At 41.0% G+C, this 22,138-nt stretch overlaps 1 protein-coding gene across 3 annotated transcripts in view; it reads left to right on the forward strand.

The window, feature by feature from the left end:
• The first annotated feature begins 6,342 nt into the window (after positions 1-6,342).
• The window catches only part of LOC134540050 (very low-density lipoprotein receptor), a 494,291-nt gene continuing 478,495 nt past the window's right edge, over positions 6,343-22,138 (forward strand). For 2 of the 3 annotated variants that reach the window (XM_063382495.1, XM_063382496.1), the window contains exon 1: positions 6,407-6,796. In XM_063382495.1, coding sequence (XP_063238565.1) covers positions 6,679-6,796 — 118 coding nt within the window. In that variant the 5' untranslated portion in view covers positions 6,407-6,678. Of the gene's footprint in view, positions 6,797-22,138 lie in introns of all 3 variants that reach the window. The other variant, XM_063382497.1, reaches the window with a different exon arrangement.

Here is a 22,138-nt window from a genome sequence, read left to right on the forward strand (position 1 = left end):
ATACATATATTGTTTTGGCCTTTGTATAACTTCTTATTACCAAAACTCGCCACTATTTTATAAATTTATTTCGTTTACTGAAAAGAATCTGTTTAAGTTTCATTAAATGTATGGATACAATACAATAAAACTGTTAAAGCAAACTACCGTTTCATGAACACACGTCGTTCATGAAATCATTTGTGTAGATGCATATGTCTGGGATCACAACTTCAGTCTAACAAATGATAGCGTGTATTTGAAGACTTAACCTTCACGCACAGAAGACCCTTAAGATACCATTAGTAAGCGGTGTATCTGTGGTGGTGAGGCGGGACGATAAGTGCGACGCTCACTGGTGCTTCTAACGCGGTATCGCCCCTAAGCGCAAGGCTCTGAACAGGCACGCAGTTTTCTCGCCGTGCATAGGGTAACAATGATATCTGAGTAGTAACCATGACATTATATGGACTAGAAATGAAGACAAAGTAGTAATGAAAGTCCCTTGAGTATGTTTAAGAATATGTACCTGGGGGTTTCATGCCTAAAATTATACTGATAACAAGCGTCTGAGCAATTTTCAGTTTTCTGAAAATAAAGATTCAAAATGAAATACGGAAACAAAACTACTCATCCGCTCTTGGAGTATATTCTTAAAAGCTTAAAAGCTTAAAAGCTTCTTTGTAAAACGTTCCCACGCTGATAAAGCTTAATCAGATTTTTAATAACTTTTTTTTCTCCTAAAACTTTGCACACCGTATGTATGCCCGCGTAGGCGGGGCCATTAAAGCATCAAGTGCCTCCAATTCGAAAGCCGTTGTCGTTTTTTTTTTTTTTTTCACTAGCGAATAAGCTTCAGCAGAGATGTTTACGAGGGTGTTAAGTTTCATCAGATATAAGAAATGGGAAAGAAGCTTGTGTTAAAATATACTGCGCACATCTATCGTGAACAAATATCGGCCTGGTATTGTAAGTTATGTAACAAATCCTTTCCTAACTTTTTTGCACTCTCCGTTGCATTATCGTTGAAGGAACAGAGCTTGTAGGCCTTTTATGAAGATATATCCTCTTCTTTTTATTTTTATGCTATAGTGGTTTGGCCCTGTTTATACAGCGAGTAAATTGGCACGTGAGATGACTAGCGATATGCCGTTCCTGTCTCTTGTAAACTTGGCGTGTGCTTTTTTTTATATCGTCCCAGCTTGAAAATAAGCCGCACTGAAACTTTTTTTTTCATGTTCCCTATTCTTTTTTCTACGCGTATTTTTTCTGTCTTCATATTTTCCCTTCTGCTACGGGGAACTAGCTTCTCTGTCGTAAATAACGCGTCCCGTTTTCAATCCTTCCTTTCCTTCGGGTTCTCTTCCGACAAGAAACGGATTGTTGTTGGTATGTCGGAACGCAGCTCTTGTTGGGAGCTGACAAAAAAATGGAACACATTATTAAAAGGGATGTGAATTCAACTCGCTCCGTGCTCATGAAGGAAACAGCGTACACCGATCAACACGAGAGTCACTACGGGCAATGAAATGGCGGGAAGCCTACGATGTACACTCTGTATTGCACAGACCCGAATACTCACGTTGGCAAGCCTTCTTTCAACAGCCAAAGGCCCGATCGTGCATCTTCGGTATTTTTTTTTGTTCATTGTAAATGAATAAATATACAATTAATGATAACTAATGGTCAATTAGGAAAGGTTACCTACATTATAAATACTTTAAAACATTGTGGACGGTTGATTTGGTTAGGATAGCTACATTAAAGATACTGTGAAATCATGTAAACAAAAAAACCGAGCACGAACTTCGGGGAACTTCGGGTCTGGCTCTCTCGTCTGTGAAAAGAAGGCTTGCCAACGTGAGTATTCGGGTCTGTGCAATACAGAATGTACATCGTAGGCTTACCTGAAATGGCCACACACATAAGCTACAGAAAAACAGAGGAAGAAACACGTGAGCGAGTATTTCAGTACCCGCCAGAGGTGTGTAACATCTAACCACAGCAACGAGCAGACTCACTTGTTCTCATGTTACAAATACACTTATAATACGAAACTCGGACATAAAATTTAACTTAGAATTCTTTGCAATAACGCCGAGCGTATAACAAATATAATACGTAGTGTTGCTAACCAAATGGTTGAGTACTGTATAGAGAAAAAATAATAATTTTGTTTGAATTGATGAAGATAAAGCAAACACGCGGTTTTGTTGGGTAAGAGTTATGATTTGTTTAGCTGAACTGAATATTCGTTTAAAGTGTTGACCCAACCAAATAATTGATCGGTACAACAAATTTATTTTAAACAAATAATTTATTTATGCCAACACTTATCGTTTGTTTGGCGCTTCTAACGTTTAGTATGATCAAATAAATATTTGGTAGAATCAAACAAATATTGTTTGGATGAAACAACCAGTATGCAAACAAATTTATTTGGTTTCTAGAAACAACCCTTTTTCTCAGTGTATACTCAATAATTTTTTTCGACTACATTTCTTGACGCGTATCACACCTAGTTTCCGCACACGTCGCTAGAATTCGTTACCGTAGCAGCTACGTCGACTATCGAATCTTTCGATTCGCAGAGCGAAATTTTCAAACTATTTAAAACCCTTTCACTATTACATTTTTTAAAATAGTTTTGAAAAAAAATAATTGTGCTAAATTCTTCAAAGAAATGCACTAATTGTGGTAAGAAAAAATTACCACCAATGTTGATTTATAAAATTATGACTTTTTTATGTCCATTGAAATGGACATTTCTTCTCAAGTGGTATAGATAACATAAAAACTTACTATAAATAGCTAACAATTTATACAGTATTTTATTAAATAACGTTACTTTAAAAAATGCACCCATGCTATTCAATACACACATTATTAATTGTTCTGTTATTATTTTCTGTGGAAGTCCTTGAAAAAATGTCTGCCCTTTATAAAACACAAGTGGACATTGCATTTGTCACAATAAACATGTGATTTTCCCATGCAGTTCAGTTTTTTTGCAATGTGTTGCCTCCTTTTTGTCATCGTATTCGGGCATGTGGTCAGTTAGATCAGTCTGAATTTCTTGCATTGGTCGTTGTTCAATAGATCGACGCTTTACAGGAATATCCCTTTCTTTCCTTGGACGTCCTATGGTGCCGATAAAAGCGAAAAAGACTTGAAAAAAATATTTAACGAATCGGGACAACGCAGCGACAAACAGATGAACTCAACGATAATACAAAACACACAATGAGGGATGCGGACAAGACAATGGCAACACAGAGACGCGCGGGCGAACCCAGCGATGTGACTAAACGGATATTCCGGACACCATGATGGTGACAGCACAGACGACCACAGAAGGTTTCTTAAGATAAACCAGTTGCGACGTTTCGGAGTTTGAGCTCTATTCCCGTTATCAGGCACAAACATTAGACATTGGCTAACTTTGGCTTGTTTTACGTATGTTTGATTTTTGCATGTTTATGTTTTTGGACCGTTATTGAGTTTTCTTATGACATAACAGCGTGATCAGCAATGGCGTATGTAAAAAAAACTTAAATAAATTTATCCATTGCAAGAACGATTAAAAGATTGTACTCTTGAAATTATCTATGAAAGAATTGTGCAATGGGAGTGTATGACTTGACGTAAGCTTTTGGACATACGCCATTGCTAAGCAAATGTATGTCTGTAGAAGAAAACTACAAAAAACCCAAAAGACAAAAACACAAATTAAGTAAAAAATTTATGTTGTCAACAGGATATAAACACCACATAATATTCCATAAAAGGAATATGGTCAACAAACAAAGAAAGACAAAGAAAGACAAAGAAAAATTGATTGAAAGAACGAAAAAAAAAAAAACACAAATGATGACAGCACAAAAATATTGAACCCAAAAATATTCAGCAAAACAGTTGAAACGAGACAAAAACACGACAAAACGAAAAGACGAAACAAACACAATATTTTTCCAAAACAGAAATAAGCGACGTTTCGGGAACTGCTATCTGCTCCCGTCCTCAGGCAGAGGACAACAGCAATTTTTTGCTTAATTTGTGTTTTTGTCTTTTGGGTTTTTTTGTAGTTTTCTTCTACAGACATACATGTGCTTAGCAATGGCGTAAGTCCAAAAGCTTACATCAAGTCGTACTCTTGAAGATGTCTACAACCAGGCATTCCGAAACGTCTGTCACACCTTCATTTCCACGGATGTGGCTTTAACCCAGAAGCCAAAGACGTAGCATATGTAGTTGGGGACTGTTCACGAAAACCTACTATCTAATACGTAGATTGTTACTGGGCGACTGTATTATGTTGAACGGTGATGTAGTAATGTCCATTTAAACAAATAATAGGCTTAGACCTCCAGCCGTTTTTCAAAACAACACACATTTCTTCACATCGTTATTACTTTTTTGTATTTATATCTGCATATTGAAGCAACACATTGTATTGAGATTAAAAAGGAACTCTTGCTGTAAGAAGTGGTTAAATGTATTGAGCCAGCATGTAAAATATTAAAAAAACTAAAATAATTAACTCCAGCCATGGGCGAAAATATGGGATAAGGTTAATCGTTCTCGTTTCACAGTCACAGGGATTTTGCAAGCGCAAGTTGACTCCGTTAGAGAGAGACTTTTTGATTCCAGTTGCCTCTCTCTCTCTCTCTCTCTCTCTCTCTTTCTCTCTCAATATATCTCTCTATCAATATCTCTCTCTATCAATCTCTCTCTCAATATTTCTCTCTATCAATCTTTCTCTCAATCTCTCTCTCAATCTCTCTTTCCCCCCCCCCCCCCAATTATCTACGCCCATGGCTGCCACTATAATTTTTTTTATGTATGTGTAACCATCACACAGATTCAGATGAACAATTCATTATGCTATATTGCTGTCTCAAAATCTGACTAGTAATTCGCAAAAGTTATTCAGAAACAGTCGTAACAGTGCTCAGAGCTAAAATGCTTGTCTCTTTGGAAATGCTGTACGTGATCAAAACAGTATTTGTGAACATATTGAAAATGAATCCTGTAACTTAAGGTGCATTTTTTTACTATTGTGCATGAAAACAACAAAATTTTGTAACTAAGTAAAGTAAATCCTCGTCTTCTGCATAAACGTCGCTGCAGAAAAACAGCGCTATAAACTCTTAAACTCTTCATGACCGGTAGTTTTCTTTTCTCACGTGTGCAAAATAAACATTAACCTAGGAAAACCTGTGTTGGAGCTCGGGTAAGAACCAGTATAACACCCAGAAAATGAGATTCTACTGAGTGATTCCGATGCATTTATTCCGGAAAAGTTTTTAGTCACTAACACTAACCTGACTTAATAATAGCAAATAGCGTGTTAGTTAGCTTATACCTGGGGCCAACATTTGTTAAATAACACAAGAGGCAGTATTGTTGTAGCGGAACACCCTTAGAAATTATTCTAGATTGAAACTAATTGGATGAAAATGCAATAATAAATACAGGGGCCGAATACTAACATGTTGGAATGCCAATAATTAAATTTCCCGTAAGTGTCAAATGTATAAAAATTACAGTTACATTCTCCAAAATATTTTGCAGAAAATTATTATTTTTTTGTATTTAATTGCTATATTTATCTGTTGAAGTAAAGATGTTACAAGTCAATTGGGATTGGTGATGGTCTGTAGTCAATGAGCCATTTACAAGCTATGTTCATGCACTCATTTATTATTGCGTAGCTGTATTATAATTTGACTTGTGTACTATCTGGCAAGGCGAATGACAGAGTATGTTCCGTAGGCTGCAAATGAAGGTAAATAAATGTATTGGCAAACTTCATTATGCTGTATAGGTATTTATTCCGAACGAGTAGTTTTAAAGGATAATATATGAAATATATTTTAAAAAAAATGTGCACGGTAACACGCTAGAAAACAGGAAACACTGCACCTAAATGAAAACTGACAGTAATAATAAACTAAAGAGGAAACTAAAAAGAAAAAAAGAAACAACGCCGGTAGCGTAGTAATGCGACCTGACGTTCAAGGTCAACAGTCGGAATCCTCACGACAAAAAAAATAAATTCTGAACGATTGCAACTCGATTGTTGGCGGAGTACAGAACGTGCCGAACTATGAAACGCTGAATTAAGGCCCTTTTCACGCTGCAGCGGAAACACGGGCCATCGTTGAACGCACGATAATTCCCGGTGCAGCGTCGCAATTCCCTGGAGGATCGTGGATCACCTGCTCGTCCGTGGAAGGGGAAAGGGAGTTGGGTCGGTGGAGGGGATGGCTGGAAACCCACCGTCACTTCCCCTCCTTCGGAAGAGGAGAGAGAGAGAGAGAGAGAAAAAAGCCGGCGCGCTATCGATCGCGCGCCCGCCTGGGGCTACCCACTGCGCATGCGCGGCGCCCGAGCCCGTTTCGCCGGCGAGACGAGGCGTCCGCCCCAGCCAGTTCGCGCCAGAGCACACTGTCGGGCAGGTGTGTCTGTGCACCCGCGCGCGTGTCGAAGCCGGCTCAAACCAACGTCAAAGAACTTGGCTCGCGCAGAAACTCCACTCGACACGAGCTCGAGAAATCGCGCCCGCCGCGTTCTACCCCCGCGTTTCCCGGTGCTTCTTTTTCTCTCGTGTCTACTTGGGCTTAACATTTAAATTTATAAAAAGTTACGTTTTAGAACGTGTGCGCGAGAGAGGTTTTTTTTTTCCGCTGGCTTGTAATGGGACCTCCCGTCCGTGGTAGGTCCTACTGGCCCGAGTTCCGTCGAATGTTGTGGCGTTTCGCGTTTGTTTCCACGCTGTTCGCACTGGGAGTATCGCAGGACTTGTCTTCTGACAGTGAGTACCTTTTTTTTTTCTTGTTACTCTCTAGAATCATGCAAGACTGTGGCACTCATGAGTCACCTTGGCAAGTCAGCAAATTTGCACGCTTGCTTGGCCTTGGGACGTAACCCGGAATTAAAAACGGTCCGTCAGATCACGTGACCTGCAACCAATAAAGATTGTTTAAAGTAAGTTCGAACAAATTTTATAGACGGTTTTTTGTAGAACAGAAAGATTTTTGTATTGTAATTACGCATGCTAACTCTAGAAATCCGTAAATACTAGAGTGAAAATATTGTTTACGGTGTTAAAAGTGCACGTCTTACATGATGATCTTAAATCTTTTACACGTTTGGCATTGTTGAAATGGCTAAAGTTGACTGACAAACGGTGTTTCTTAAATCGCTCGGCGGCAGACTTTACGGTCGCTAATTACTGCTGCAGACGCAGGCCATTCGTCCACGTCGCGTGCACGTTCCGGTGACGTCAGTGGTGGCGTGACCAGTACCGTTAAATGGCGCTCGGCCGCTGAAATTTCGCGCAGCAATTTATTCTTTGATTCTAATTATGTGCGAATGTGTCATGCCGTTTCTGAACACTTGAATATCAATGATCCGAACGTTGTGTGAAAATTTTCATTTCCTCACGATTGTTTTGAGTCCTAACTTCAAAATGTAATTTAGCTGAGGCAGTGTTCGAATTGGTCAATTCGTAATTTGGGAATGCATGCGTTTTCGCACTTTGATATTCAGATTAGGTAATAACACTTAAAATAAATATTTATTAGCACATGTTGGAAATTCGCTTTATTTTTATTAATATGTAAGGTCACGCCATCTTGCAATTTTTATTTATCTGGTCCACATTTTTTTGTCGACTGGAGTAATAAGTGCAGTCAACCCTCTTGAAAAAATTATTCCCCCTTCGACGATTACTGACGGAATGGAGCCTGTTAGTACATAAGTATAAATGCCTTAAAGGCATGATTTATTTTGTCTCAAATTAGGGTACATAAAAATATTTCAAATTATGGCGAAAATAAATTACATTAAATCATCCGTCAAAATATATTTTCACAAATAGTTATTCATTGAAATAGTTAAGAAAATTATTTAAGCACAATATTTTAGCTAAATGATTTAATGTTTCGAAATGCTTAATTACAATTGTAAAGTAAATATTTATTTTAAAGATCAGTAACACTATGGGTTAATCTTTTTTAATTATGACTTCAATTAAATACGAAATATTTATATTACGAATATATTTTTGTATGGAAAATCGGGCCTGGTGTTAATTAGGTCAACTGTATCCAGCGCTTTTTCAATCTTGATTATTATTTTAATTGGCCCTAGATAATGTCTTGCATAGGAATGAACGTGCCACGTTAGTGCAAATGTTGAGAGATTTAGATTTTGGCGTTCTGTAAAACATTGAATGATAGGTCGTAAACATTGAATACTTGGGTCTGTAAGGAAGGCTGCCTATTTTCAGAAACGGTGGCTCTATGGCTGAAAGCGTACAATTTTTAATTATAACATGTGACTTTACCTACCCTAAATTTTTCCAGGAGATGAAAAAATTTACGGAGTATGACAATACCCTTAATGGCCAAGTCGTAAGGCCCGTTTTATATAGTTCAGTGTCTGTTAGGGCTAGCTTCCTAGCTACTCGTCGGCGGAGAAATTCGTGTACGTGATTTGTCACTAGCTAGTGCATATCGAAACTCTAGCAACTAATCAAAACACAACCGAAAACACAAATGTACTAGACCCATCCAAACTTAACACTACATTGGAGTGTTGTATACGTCTTTATGAGGGCATTAATTAGGTGAGTTTTTTTTTCTCACAAGGAGTGAATTCGTAAGCACGTTATACTGTGCAATGTGACTTATTTCGGTTATTTAAAATAAGTGTTCACCAGCTTTACACTAGGTCGAGTATTTAACGGAGTGGCTACTGGACGATAAAACGGCAGTTAGGTGATTGGGGGTTCACAGGAAGGAAGAAGTGTGTGGAGTATATAGCTGTGAGTATGCAATCTACGAATGAACTCCGCGTACTTTTTTTTTATATAGTAAAAGGAGATTGGCTAGTGAGGTGGAGTGGGAAAGCTACTCAACCGTAAAAGATTCATTTTACGGATCGAACTCACTCGCCGATTTAATAACTCTTCGTCTAAACAGCTACGTTCATACACGGCGAGTTTATTAAATTATCAACTGGCTTGGAGAAAACCACCATTAGGTGTCGGCAAGAGATATTCACGTGCCTCGTCTGTTTTAACTCTTGACCTACAGACAGCGTTCACTGGTGCGAGAATCTTTTCTCCGCGAAAGAGAAACTCGCTTGTAAACGTACGTGTGTAACAAAACTAGCTCAGCGTAATTAGTGACAGTTGACTTCCGGTGCTAGTTTTTAATTAACTTCTGCTGTTTTTAATAACATTTGGCTGAGATATTAAAACACTGGGCAAGCTAAAGCTGTTAGTCGGAAGAGTTTGTTGTAAGCTATCCTCGGTACATGTTACGTCACGAGTTACCGTGATAACTTGCTCATAACGTTGATAAAATTTGATAAGTTATCCGTTCAGTTACAAAGTGGATGAGTTAAATCTCGTTCCAAACAGGTTTTCGCACATTATAATTTTATTAATGTATCTTAATTTATAACTTGAATAAAAATAGTACCACGCTTCACATATGTATAAAAAAATTAGCATAGCAATTTTTTTAATCGGTAATAAAATTGATCCAAATGGAATGTCTATTATCCGACCCATAGGTAATGGGGCATGTTCTGTTCGGGATGTCCTCTCGGCCTGCTGTCATTGGCCAGTCGGGACACAGTTCGCGCGCTAGGATGGGGACACACAGCGGACGTTGCCGAAGAGATTTTTTTATACTGAAAACAAATATTGCTTTGTTACGAAAATATATATTTTCAAAACGAAAAACAGCGTCGGTATATATCGCGAAAAATGAAAAAAAAAAAGTTCCCTACTTTTTGAGTTCTTGCACACCGTGCCTGGGCTTGTTTGTAAATCATTGTTACTCTCATCACGCTTCTCCATTGGCGAATATTGTTCATGACGTCAGATACAGGTGATGCGGTCTGACCTCGGAGGGTTAAAGTTCGCCATTTCTGGTCAGACGTACCCACTTCGAGTGACGGTACCATCCCAACACCTGACATCATAGGTCAACGTCAACGGGTCGTTACAACGGCGAACGTACAATAACGGCGAACGTACAATAACGGCGAACGTACAATAACGGCGAACGTACAATAACGGCGAACGTACAATAACGGCGAACGTACAACAACGGCGAACGTACAATAACGGCGACAGCTAGAAAACTGCTGTGCCACAACGCCGAAATACAGTAACGCCGACAGCTAGAAAACTACTGTGCCACAACGCAGAAATACAGTAACGCCGAAAAATGCACCACAACCTAACCTTACCATACCATACCATAACTTACCTAACCTAACCTAACCTAACCTTTTTGGCAGTCCTGCAATGACATTTTTCGGCGTGAATGTATTTCGGCGTCGCGGTAATTCGGCGTTGTGGAACACAGTAGTTTTCTAGCTGTCGGCGTTGTAGTCAATTTGGCATTCGGCGTTATGGTTTTCGGCGTTATTGTACGTTCGGCGTTGTGGTGCGTCTCCAACGTGAACCAACAAAATGCCGTATTCGCGTCTGACCCGTCAGCTCGGACATAAAAAAAGACGAGATGCGGTATCGCCTGATTGATAGGGTTTCCAATGAATTTAAATTTTCGTTCTATCAAAATTCACGCATTAAAAAAAATTATACTTAATCTTGTTTGTCGTGGCCTCTTTGTGATTTTCATAGGGACGCAATCACCCCTTCTGTTTCTCTCGACGGCTTTGTGAATAAGCACTCACTCAGCTGTTGAAAAAAAAAATTGGTTGTCTGTAAAGTCGGTTTACGGACGATAGTTTAACGTGACAACGTCATAACAAAACATTCATGAAATGATTGCATAGTTTTATGAATAAAATTGTATAATTTTTATTGAATTATCACTATTTTGTATGGATACAAAGGAGTAAAATGAAATCTACAATTTAATTTATAAATTTACTTTTATTTGAACTCATTAATTCAAATATGTTTATTACTTTAACGAAGGGATTATTTTAACTATAACTTTTATACATGTTTGCTATTTAACTTCTTCCCATCTGTATTATTCTGTTAAGGATAGGACGATGATAGGAAAAGTAGGAAACGAATGGGAGTGGTTCAAGGATGATGTGAAGGAAAATGGCTTAACCAACACCAAGATGCAGTCAAAAATAATATTTTTGCGCCATGGACTGTACAGCAATGCTAGGAGGTTCGGGTTAGCAAAGAGCAATATAAAATGAGCGTAACGGGATACAGCGAAACGGGACAATGTGCGTAACGGAACACTTTTTCGTGCGTGCAGCCGGCGTTCATCGATTTATTAGACGTCACGTCAAAATCTTAATATATATTATGTAATAAAAATGCACGTTAAACCAAGAAATTCGTTTAAGTTGTGTTGTGTGAGGAACCACCACTGTCTAAAGCTTTTCGCGTCTAGATAAAAGCTCTTTGCATTGGATGCACAAGTTAACGTGGCCTTCATTCCTATATACCTTTCACAAAACGTCTCGATAATCTATCAATACATTTTTAAGTCCTAGTGGCTTTAATTTAGGTAAAAAATTAAAAGAAAAATTGTATAGCTAAACTAAAATACTTTGCAAATCGTTTGTATGTATTTTGCGAAATATTTTATTTTATAGTAAACCTGCATAGTCGATGATAATTAAGAAATGAAATTCTGTAACTTACCTTATAAAAAGATTTACTTGGTTTAAATTGTATGTCTCTATATGTAGCCTTACGCGCACAGTATGTTCCCCGCACAAACCCCCATTTTACTGCGCTTGTATCTAGGTGCGGTCGTTGTAACTGCTGCATTGTTATTGAAGTTATAGAACAGTCTCGGGCACGAAATTCCTAATGGTGAAATTAATTTGAAAATGGGGTTTTTACAATAATAATTCCTAACAACTAGAACATACTTTATGGGAAAAGGAAAATATAAGGAAATATATCGTTAAACCCATATAGCCATTTTCCGCTAAAACTGATCCTACACTAAAATCAAATCTGCACTGTAATATATTTACAACAAAACATTTGTATATATAAATTTGGGGGAAACCTAAAATTTGAAATGTAAGAAAAAAATGTATAAGTCAATCATGTTAACAAGAAGTTAAGATGTCCTGTGTTTTGTAGGACATTGTGGCTAGGTTTGAAAAAGGCTGCAGTACCTGATTTTATATTGGAATTATATTAGTATGAATGTAACACTTGGCGTGGGAGGTTTGTGATTAATTTGTATAGTACAATGTCTTCATGAAAGAATGTCCTAGTTTCAATAGTATATTATAACGGTTTAATTTTAGACTGTTTGCAACATCAAATTGAAAGTAAACTAGCAGTTTTTTTTTAGTAATACGGCACACATCCTACGTAGTCAATTATTCCCACACTTTCGTTAACACGTCAGGATAAATGGAACCAGTGGCCGCTTCAAATCTGTGTTCAATTCTACAAGTCATTAAGTAGCGGCAGAACGTCGAAACGATCTTTTATAAAGCCCTAAAGGAAAAAAATATATATATATATCGCATGGTGTTATATCAGGAGAACGTGGAGGCCAGCGAAAAAGGGCTCTTGTTTCTCGACCATTACGACCAATCCAACGTTCAGGGACTTCGACGTTCAACCACGTTCGTACATAAAGATTTTAATGGGTATGGTTGAAATTACAGATTCATTCTTAGCATATTGCAAAACACAAATCGCTTTACGCTCAGTTGCCGTTTTGTGCAGGTGGCGCTGCAAGCGAGAAAACAACAAAGCAGTACTCTCGCACGCGCTTATCTTAAAACTGTTTGAGTTACTCTTGTTACCTTGAACCAAAACTCTAAAACTCTTACTGGTGATAAAGATTAAAATTTATTACTGGGACAGTCTTTTGTGGACATACTGTACTTGTACGCAGTAGATAAAAGTGAAATTTAATTTGCCTTCAGTTCAAATGGCCATGACCATGTTTTGTAACTCAAGTACCCTGTTGCCGGGCTTCGCATGCAAAACTGTAATGAGGTGACGTGGGTTTAGTAGAGCGTGACTAAACATCCATACTTTTTTGACGTGACAACGTCTAATAAATCGATGAACGCCGGCTGCACGCACGAAATGTGTCCCGTTACTCTGTGTGCCGTTACTCTCATTGTACGATTGCGCCGCATCTATCTCTCCTACTATTGGAACAACCATCGATTTGACCTTTTCGAGGCACATTAAACTTGAAACACTCCCATTCGTTTCCTACTTTTCCTATCATCCTATCCTTAACAGAATAACACAGATTGGAAGAAGTTTAATAGCAAACATGTATAAAAGTTAAATAATCTGTTCGTTAAAGTAATAAACATATTTGAATTAATGAGTGCAAATAAAAGTAAATTTATCAATTAAATTGTAGATTTCATTTCACTCCATTGTATCCATACAAAATAGTGATTCAATAAAAATGATTCACTTTTATTCATAAAAGTATGAAATCATTTCATCAATGTTTTGTTATGACGTCACGTTAAACTATCCGTAAACCGACTTTACAGACAACCAATTTTTTTAGTCGCGCACATAAGATACATATTTCTAAATTATCGCCATTGTGAAGTTTTCTAAATTTATTGTTACCGTACGGAAGAGATTATAATTGTATTAATGTAAGTTTTAGTTTTTATTAGACAAATAAAAAAATTGAGCGTATTTTGATTGGATCAATTTAACTGGTTTGAAATTGTCATACCACAATATTAATCATACCTAAATTTTAAGTTTTATCGTAACAAATAGCCACCAATGGAAAAAAACTAGGTTATTTTTCTCTCTTGTTAATTCAAACGGCCACATTAAGGTAGAATCCATAGTCTTAGAACAAGATTGTTTTTATCGTACCTACCATAGTAAGATTTTCAGTCAAGTCCTTTAATCCTGTTTATTCGCCAATATTGAAGTAATTGCTTCGTGGTACCTATAATGCTAATTTCCCACGAATTCACATTCGCAAAATCTCTCAAAGCACCTGCTGTCGTGGACTTTTTTCGTCTATATTGAGGTTTGTTTTCATTTTAAATGGGAAGTTTTTTTTACTCCAATGGTTGAGATTAAAGGAAGCAATTTTGCTTGTCATGAGTATGAATTCCATCCGCTGTGAACCGAGATTTAGGTGGGGAAAATTTGAGGTTTAAAAGTTAAAACTATTTTGATTCATGTATCGGTTTATTCCTTGATGCTGATGGCTTGATACTGTGGTACATGATAGGTGCTGTTTTAATTTAGTGTCGACATAAAAAAAAAAATCGAAAATGTCCACAATGCAAGCAAATTAAGTGAGCGTGTTTATGGATTTTATTTTTCTTTCGTATGCATTTTACAACCGTAATACACTTTGACCGGGATATTTTTTTTCCAGTGTACTAAATTGAAGCAGCAAATCATTCCCATCAGGGTCGAGGGATGAATTTGGATAGGTTTGTACGGAACTTTTTAACAAGTTTTGGAATCTGATGGTTTTGTTTCGTAGTGGAATAGACGTCTTGCCTCGGGGTCTGCAGTTTCCAATAGTGGTAGTAGCGTCTGGCTGCCTGCCTGCCCATGCCCGTGGAGCCAATACATCCTCCCCCCGCCCCTCCAAGAACTCCCCCATCTTCCCACCCTCGCCGTGTCTGAGCAGAGGCTTGCCGCTGTGTTTACAGTGCGTCTGGGCCCCCGGGTCCTTTTCATGCTAACGAGCTCCCACCTCGGTCCCCTGTTCGCGCTCCTTTATGAATGCGAGATTGGTGGAGGCGCCGGGTATTTGTGCCGTCACCCCCCTTTCCCCCCTCCATCTCGAGGGCGGCTCTTCAATACACCCGGGAGGACTAATCTCCCGTGCCTTCCCCCCCCCTTCCCGCCCCTTGATTATACACGCCTCTGCCCGGCGTCAGCTCCGCCGGGTTGTTGAGGACTTGTCGTTAGAAGCGACCCCCCCCCCCCCGCCCTTCCCCTTCACACCCAACACACACCATTTAGCACAAGGGGGCCATAACTCGAGTGTTAACTGCAGCCCACTCGAAGTCTTAACGCTTTCGAAATGGACCTTGGGAAGTAAAAAAAAAATCACTGCTCTTTTGAGTTTAGTTTTTTTTTAAAAAGAGTTACTCTAGAGCTGGCCAGTTACCATACATTCGTTATGGCAAAGGGTGGCTGTGTCTGCATGATTACATGGTGGCGTTTTTTCCCTTCAGTTAATTGTTGTCAAAAAACATTGCCTAAAGTGTGTGTTGCATTGTGGAAACCGTTTTTACGAAAGTGACTGTTTTTTAACGACTGAGATTCTAATTCATACTGGCGACCAGACGTTATAAAGCACAATTTCCACAATGTGTTGGGCCGAGCAATATGGCGTTGGCGAGGTTAAAAAATAACATCTACGTCACAACATGCCGTCTAGTGACAATTCCTTATTCAACAAGTTAGGGTTGTATTTTTTTTAATTTTTTTTTTTATCAAAGTTGACATTTATTTCCAACTCATTACTATCTTGCATTTCAGAAGTCAACCTAAAACGCTTGCTTTTTCCGAACTTGTAACTGCACACTGGCATTAATTTGGAATACTCAAAATTGTACAATCGCTAACTTAAAAATTTAGAAGCTTACCTCTAGACGCCTAGTTGAAAGATATATATATATATTGTTACGATTTCCCTGCGGGTTCGTAAAGGATAGCCCAATTAAAGATTTTTATCACACACAGTTTTATTTATTACTACTACTTGTCACTTACAAATAATCTTCTAAATTGGCAGATAATTAATTACACATAAAGAAATGTCAATTCCCCAGTCACGCGTTTCACACACCTCGCTGGGCCGCACTTCCGGCGCAACTCTCGGCGCAGCACCCCTCGTGGGTCTCCGCCGCGGGACTCCGTCGCCGCACTCCGCCGCCGCCGTCACACCCTTCGCCGAGATCCCACTCGACGACTCGCTCGCCACTTCACTCGGGACTCCACCGCGCCCGCGACTCTATCGCCCGGAAACTCCCGACTCCACTGAACTCACTCACTCCCTGCCCTGGAACCTTCGTCCAAGGACTTCGCCACTATATCGCCCGGAAACTCCGCCGCGGGAGGACTCCCACTCAGTCTCTGACTGACTGACTCGAAGGTCGGCCCAACCTCCTTAAATAGCCCTTGGGTTCCCATCCAGAACAATCGGGCATGTCTCCGAGATATCTCGCGACCTTCGCCGTCGAAATGCCCAGAAACGCGTCGTGAGTCCTCGAAGGACGCGGTGGCTGCTCTAAGAACGCCGATAAAGGCGTCTGAGTCCTTTTATTCCGCAGTGCGGCCTCTTTTAAGTAACTCGATCTGAGGCAGGTGCGCGCTGCGACGGTCAGGATGTAGCGAGATAGTATGACACGAGATACCAGGGAGAGGATGCGGGTGGAAGGAGGCGCAGACAGGCCGAACGAGCGCGGCGATGCCAAGCACTGCAGCCAAGCGCGATCGTAACATTGCCCCCTCCTTAAACCTGTTCGTCCCGAACAGGTAATGCATCTCCTCCTGGAGGTCCCCATGCTACTCGAAGTTTAGGCCTCCTGCCTTTTCTCCATCGCGGGCTGTACAGTCTCACCAGGTAACCCTCTCTCGCAGTAGATGTTGCTTCCCTCGTCACCCAGTGACACTTCTGCGTTGCTGATGCCCAATGTCGTTCAACCAGCTGCCCGAGACGGGTTGACCGATGCCTTGGACGGACCCGATACTCTTGAGAGCATTGCTCGTTGCCTCCCAATGGTTCGCTTGTTTCTTCCCTTTTTCTCTCTGTTTCTTCTCTCGCAGCTACTTGTTCGCACAGCATTTCTTCCCGGCTCCTCTTTGTCTCTTCTTGGTTCCTCATTCCCTCTTCATTCTTCTGAATATCTTCTGGACTGCACTCAGTTACTCCTTGCACCATCTTCATCACTCTTTGTGTGCTCATTGTCTCTTCTCGGTCTTCCTTCCCCTGTTCTTGGTCTTTCTTCATCTCTTCTTGGTCTTCCTGCATCTCTTCTTGGTATTTATTCGTTTCTTCTTTGCGCTTCTCTATCTCTTCTTGACTCATGTTCATCTCTTCTCGGCTCTTCAACTTTTCTTGGCATTTTCCTCTCTCTCTTTCGTTTATCTTCATTTCTTCTTTTTCATTGTTCCTTACTTTGTAACTCATCTTCACTACTTCTGTTCTTTTCTTCAGCTCTTCTTTCATCTTCATGTCCTGGCTAATTTCCTCTTCGCTGTTCTCTTCGCTGTTCCCCTCTAGGCTGGTCTTCTCTTCGCTGTTCTTCTCTTTGCTGGTCTTCTCTTTGCTGGTCTTCTCTTTGCTGGTCTTCTCTTCGCTGGTCTTCTCTTCGCTGGTCTTCTCTTCGCTGGTCTTCTCTTCGCTGGTCTTCTCTTCGCTGGTCTTCTCTTCGCTGGTCTTCTCTTCGCTGGTCTTCTCTTCGCTGGTCTTCTCTTCGCTGGTCTTCTCTTCGCTGGTCTTCTCTTCGCTGGTCTTCTCTTCGCTGGTCTTCTCTTCGCTGGTCTTCTCTTCGCTGGTCTTCTCTTCGCTGGTCTTCTCTTCGCTGGTCTTCTCTTCGCTGGTCTTCTCTTCGCTGGTCTTCTCTTCGCTGGTCTTCTCTTCGCTGGTCTTCTCTTCGCTGGTCTTCTCTTCGCTGGTCTTCTCTTCGCTGGTCTTCTCTTCGCTGGTCTTCTCTTCGCTGGTCTTCTCTTCGCTGGTCTTCTCTTCGCTGGTCTTCTCTTCGCTGGTCTTCTCTTCGCTGGTCTTCTCTTCGCTGGTCTTCTCTTCGCTGGTCTTCTCTTCGCTGGTCTTCTCTTCGCTGGTCTTCTCTTCGCTGGTCTTCTCTTCGCTGGTCTTCTCTTGGCTGGTCTCCTCTCCGCTGGTCTCCTCTTCGCTGGTCTCCTCTTCGCTGGTCTCCTCTTCGCTGGTCTCCTCTTGGCTGGTCTTCTCTTGGCTGGTCTTCTCTTGGCTGGTCTTCTCTTGGCTGGTCTTCTCTTGGCTGGTCTTCTCTTGGCTGGTCTTCTCTTGGCTGGTCTTCTCTTGGCTGGTCTTCTCTTTGCTGGTCTTCTCTTCGCTGGTCTTCTCTTCGCTGGTCTTCTCTTCGCTGGTCTTCTCTTCGCTGGTCTTCTCTTCGCTGGTCTTCTCTTCGCTGGTCTTCTCTTTGCTGGTCTTCTCTTTGCTGGTCTTCTCTTCGCTGGTCTTCTCTTCGCTGGTCTTCTCTTCGCTGGTCTTCTCTTCGCTGGTCTTCTCTTCGCTGGTCTTCTCTTCGCTGGTCTTCTCTTCGCTGGTCTTCTCTTCGCTGGTCTTCTCTTCGCTGGTCTTCTCTTCGCTGGTCTTCTCTTCGCTGGTCTTCTCTTCGCTGGTCTTCTCTTCGCTGGTCTTCTCTTCGCTGGTCTTCTCTTGGCTGGTCTCCTCTTGGCTGGTCTCCTCTTGGCTGGTCTCCTCTTGGCTGGTCTCCTCTTGGCTGGTCTCCTCTTGGCTGGTCTCCTCTTGGCTGGTCTCCTCTTGGCTGGTCTCCTCTTGGCTGGTCTCCTCTTGGCTGGTCTCCTCTTGGCTGGTCTCCTCTTGGCTGGTCTCCTCTTGGCTGGTCTCCTCTTGGCTGGTCTCCTCTTGGCTGGTCTCCTCTTGGCTGGTCTCCTCTTGGCTGGTCTCCTCTTGGCTGGTCTCCTCTTGGCTGGTCTCCTCTTGGCTGGTCTCCTCTTGGCTGGTCTCCTCTTGGCTGGTCTCCTCTTGGCTGGTCTCCTCTTGGCTGGTCTCCTCTTGGCTGGTCTCCTCTTGGCTGGTCTCCTCTTGGCTGGTCTCCTCTTGGCTGGTCTCCTCTTGGCTGGTCTCCTCTTGGCTGGTCTCCTCTTGGCTGGTCTCCTCTTGGCTGGTCTCCTCTTGGCTGGTCTCCTCTTGGCTGGTCTCCTCTTGGCTGGTCTCCTCTTGGCTGGTCTCCTCTTGGCTGGTCTCCTCTTCGCTGGTCTCCTCTTCGCTGGTCTCCTCTTCGCTGGTCTTCTCTTCGCTGGTCTTCTCTTCGCTGGTCTTCTCGTCGCTGGTCTTCTCTTCGCTGGTCTTCTCTTCGCTGGTCTTCTCTTCGCTGGTCTTCTCGTCGCTGGTCTTCTCGTCGCTGGTCTTCTCGTCGCTGGTCTTCTCGTCGCTGGTCTTCTCTTGGCTGTTCTTCTCTTGGCTGTTCTCTTCCAGGTTTATCTTCATTTCGGTCTTCTTTTCTTTCTTCATTTCTTCCTGGCCATTCTTCATTTCATTCTGATCCTTAATTTCCTCTAGGCTATTGTTTGACCCGCTCTTCGTTTTTTCATGATGGTCCTTATCCACATTATTTTCACACTTAACTTCTTTCGCAGAGTTCTTCATACTGGTTATCCATGCCCTCATGTCATTCACCATTTCTTCCAGTATAACCCTTATCTTCCTGATATCTTCTACATTTAACTCTTCAGCAGCCATCTCTTACTAAAGCATTTACAAATTAATCAACCTAAATAATTTTTTTCTAATACTGATCTTAATTTTAAATGACCTAGCCGAACCTTATTAAACTAAAAATATCTCTCTTACATTCAAAACTAACACTGACTACAGTATACTCAAACAAACTCTAGAAAATTTCAAATTCACTAAAGTTCTAAACACTAACTATATTCTCGTAAACTAAATTCTATCCTTAACTTTTATTCTAATACTCTAACTGAATCCTAAATCTATTAATTAGGGCTATCCCACTTCTGACACCAAAATGTTACGATTTCCCTGCGGGTTCGTAAAGGATAGCCCAATTAAAGATTTTTATCACACACAGTTTTATTTATTACTACTACTTGTCACTTACAAATAATCTTCTAAATTGGCAGATAATTAATTACACGTAAAGAAATGTCAATTCCCCAGTCACTCGTTTCACACACCTCGCTGGGCCGCACTTCCGGCGCAACTCTCGCCGCAGCACCCCTCGTGGGTCTCCGCCGCGGGACTCCGTCGCCGCACTCCGCCGCCGCCGTCACACCCTTCGCCGAGATCCCACTCGACGACTCGCTCGCCACTTCACTCGGGACTCCGCCGCGCCCGCGACTCTATCGCCCGGAAACTCCCGACTCCACTGAACTCTCACTCCCTGCCCTGGAACCTTCGTCCAAGGACTTCGCCACTATATCGCCCGGAAACTCCGCCGCGGGAGGACTCCCACTCAGTCTCTGACTGACTGACTCGAAGGTCGGCCCAACCTCCTTAAATAGCCCTTGGGTTCCCATCCAGAACAATCGGGCATGTCTCCGAGATATCTCGCGACCTTCGCCGTCGAAATGCCCAGAAACGCGTCGTGAGTCCTCGAAGGACGCGGTGGCTGCTCTAAGAACGCCGATAAAGGCGTCTGAGTCCTTTTATTCCGCAGTGCGGCCTCTTTTAAGTAACTCGATCTGAGGCAGGTGCGCGCTGCGACGGTCAGGATGTAGCGAGATAGTATGACACGAGATACCAGGGAGAGGATGCGGGTGGAAGGAGGCGCAGACAGGCCGAACGAGCGCGGCGATGCCAAGCACTGCAGCCAAGCGCGATCGTAACAATATATATATATATAGACTAGTGGTCAGTAAAACTGGTTCCATAATCGTAAGTCGCTTAGTTTTGTAACAATTTTACTGTTTGAACGTGATTGGCAAATGCTTACAGGGCGAATGTTAGTTTACTTCATACGGAGTGATAATTAAACCATGCAGAAGTAAATTCTAAAAGTGCTTTTGTACACGAAATTCGTAACGCATCTGCACCTACAATAGTTTGCAAATTGTGGGAGCTCAATAAATATTTTTCTACATACTGGCAACAAAATTGAAATTTGCATAACATTTGCCTTAACAGCATTTAAGATTTCAGTTCAGTGCTGAACTTAAATTTTGATTTATATTAAATTCTCTTTTGAAGCATTTAGTTCCACTTGGTCCGTGTGCAGTCTTGATATTTGTCTAGATTTGACAAGTTCTGTCAAGAAGTACCAGTACTCATTTCCCAACTTCAACTTGAAAAGCATTTTTTAAAATGAAAATACTGATAACTGTATGAAGTTGTGTACACACACCATTGCCAGTAACGGGTGTTTGAGAAGTTGCGTGTCGGACAAACTTGAGCTCCATAACTCTTTATTTGGTTCTTTAAAGTTATTATTCCTCTTCCCCCTTCTAGTCACGTCAGTTATGTAAAGTTTATTGCATAATGTAACTTATGATAAAGGTAAGTGATTATCTTAATTAACCCTCATAACACCAAGTTATAAGCAAAATAATAAAATCATAAAACTTTTTTTGTCCGAAAAGCTTTTATTTTAGTTAATCAGTGATTATTAATCATTGATTATTAATTATTATATCTAGCAAAGGTTAATGGCCATCTAATATTGTTGTCAGTTAACCCTTTGTCAAAATTGAAATAAGTATCTAGGACGCACTACGGACTTCAAAGGGCACTGTCATCGCTTCAGTAGCCATGACCTGATAAATATTTGTATTTAGAATGCAATGCTCGAAATTCCGTGCGGTCGTTTTCGTGTGCACGGACGATTTTCCTCCACTCCCCTTTGTCGCGTTGTATTTCGGTGACCGAGACCTGTCTCACATGCTTCTCTTGCAGCTTCTAGAATATTATTTAACGTAGCCCCAAGTGCGGGGTGGATTTACAGTAGTGAATCTTGTTTTAATTTCAAACATTTTGAAGTATTTTTCGCGTAAGGCTTAATGCGTGTGAAAGTTTTGTAAAATATTTACATGCGGTAAAGTCACGCAAGTTTACATTATTATCACTTGCATGACTAACAAAATTTAAGAGATGGGAATAAAATTACGGGAATATCCCGTGAGTAGTAATAAGAAAACTGCGTTCCAGATCGGGACTTAGGCCATGCTTTTATCAAGAGGAGCCTTATCCTACGACCATCCGATTAGCTACGTTTTCATCCTCGAATGGAAACTTCCCAGAGATTTCCAAAAGACCGAAAACTAAAACTTAGTTGAAAACCGCGGCCACGGACGCTTCAAAGAATCTCATAATAAAATACTTATATCGTGACTAAACAGCATGGGCTCAATTTTTGTTGAAAATTCTCAATAGTAGAGTGGCCACTTCACCTCCCCACCAATATTCATATTCGAATCACAAGATGTCCATTGAAAAATAAACTTAAGCGGACGTTGACG

Source organism: Bacillus rossius, chromosome 16 (assembly GCF_032445375.1).
Source record: "Bacillus rossius redtenbacheri isolate Brsri chromosome 16, Brsri_v3, whole genome shotgun sequence".
Lineage (NCBI taxonomy): Eukaryota > Metazoa > Arthropoda > Insecta > Phasmatodea > Bacillidae > Bacillus > Bacillus rossius.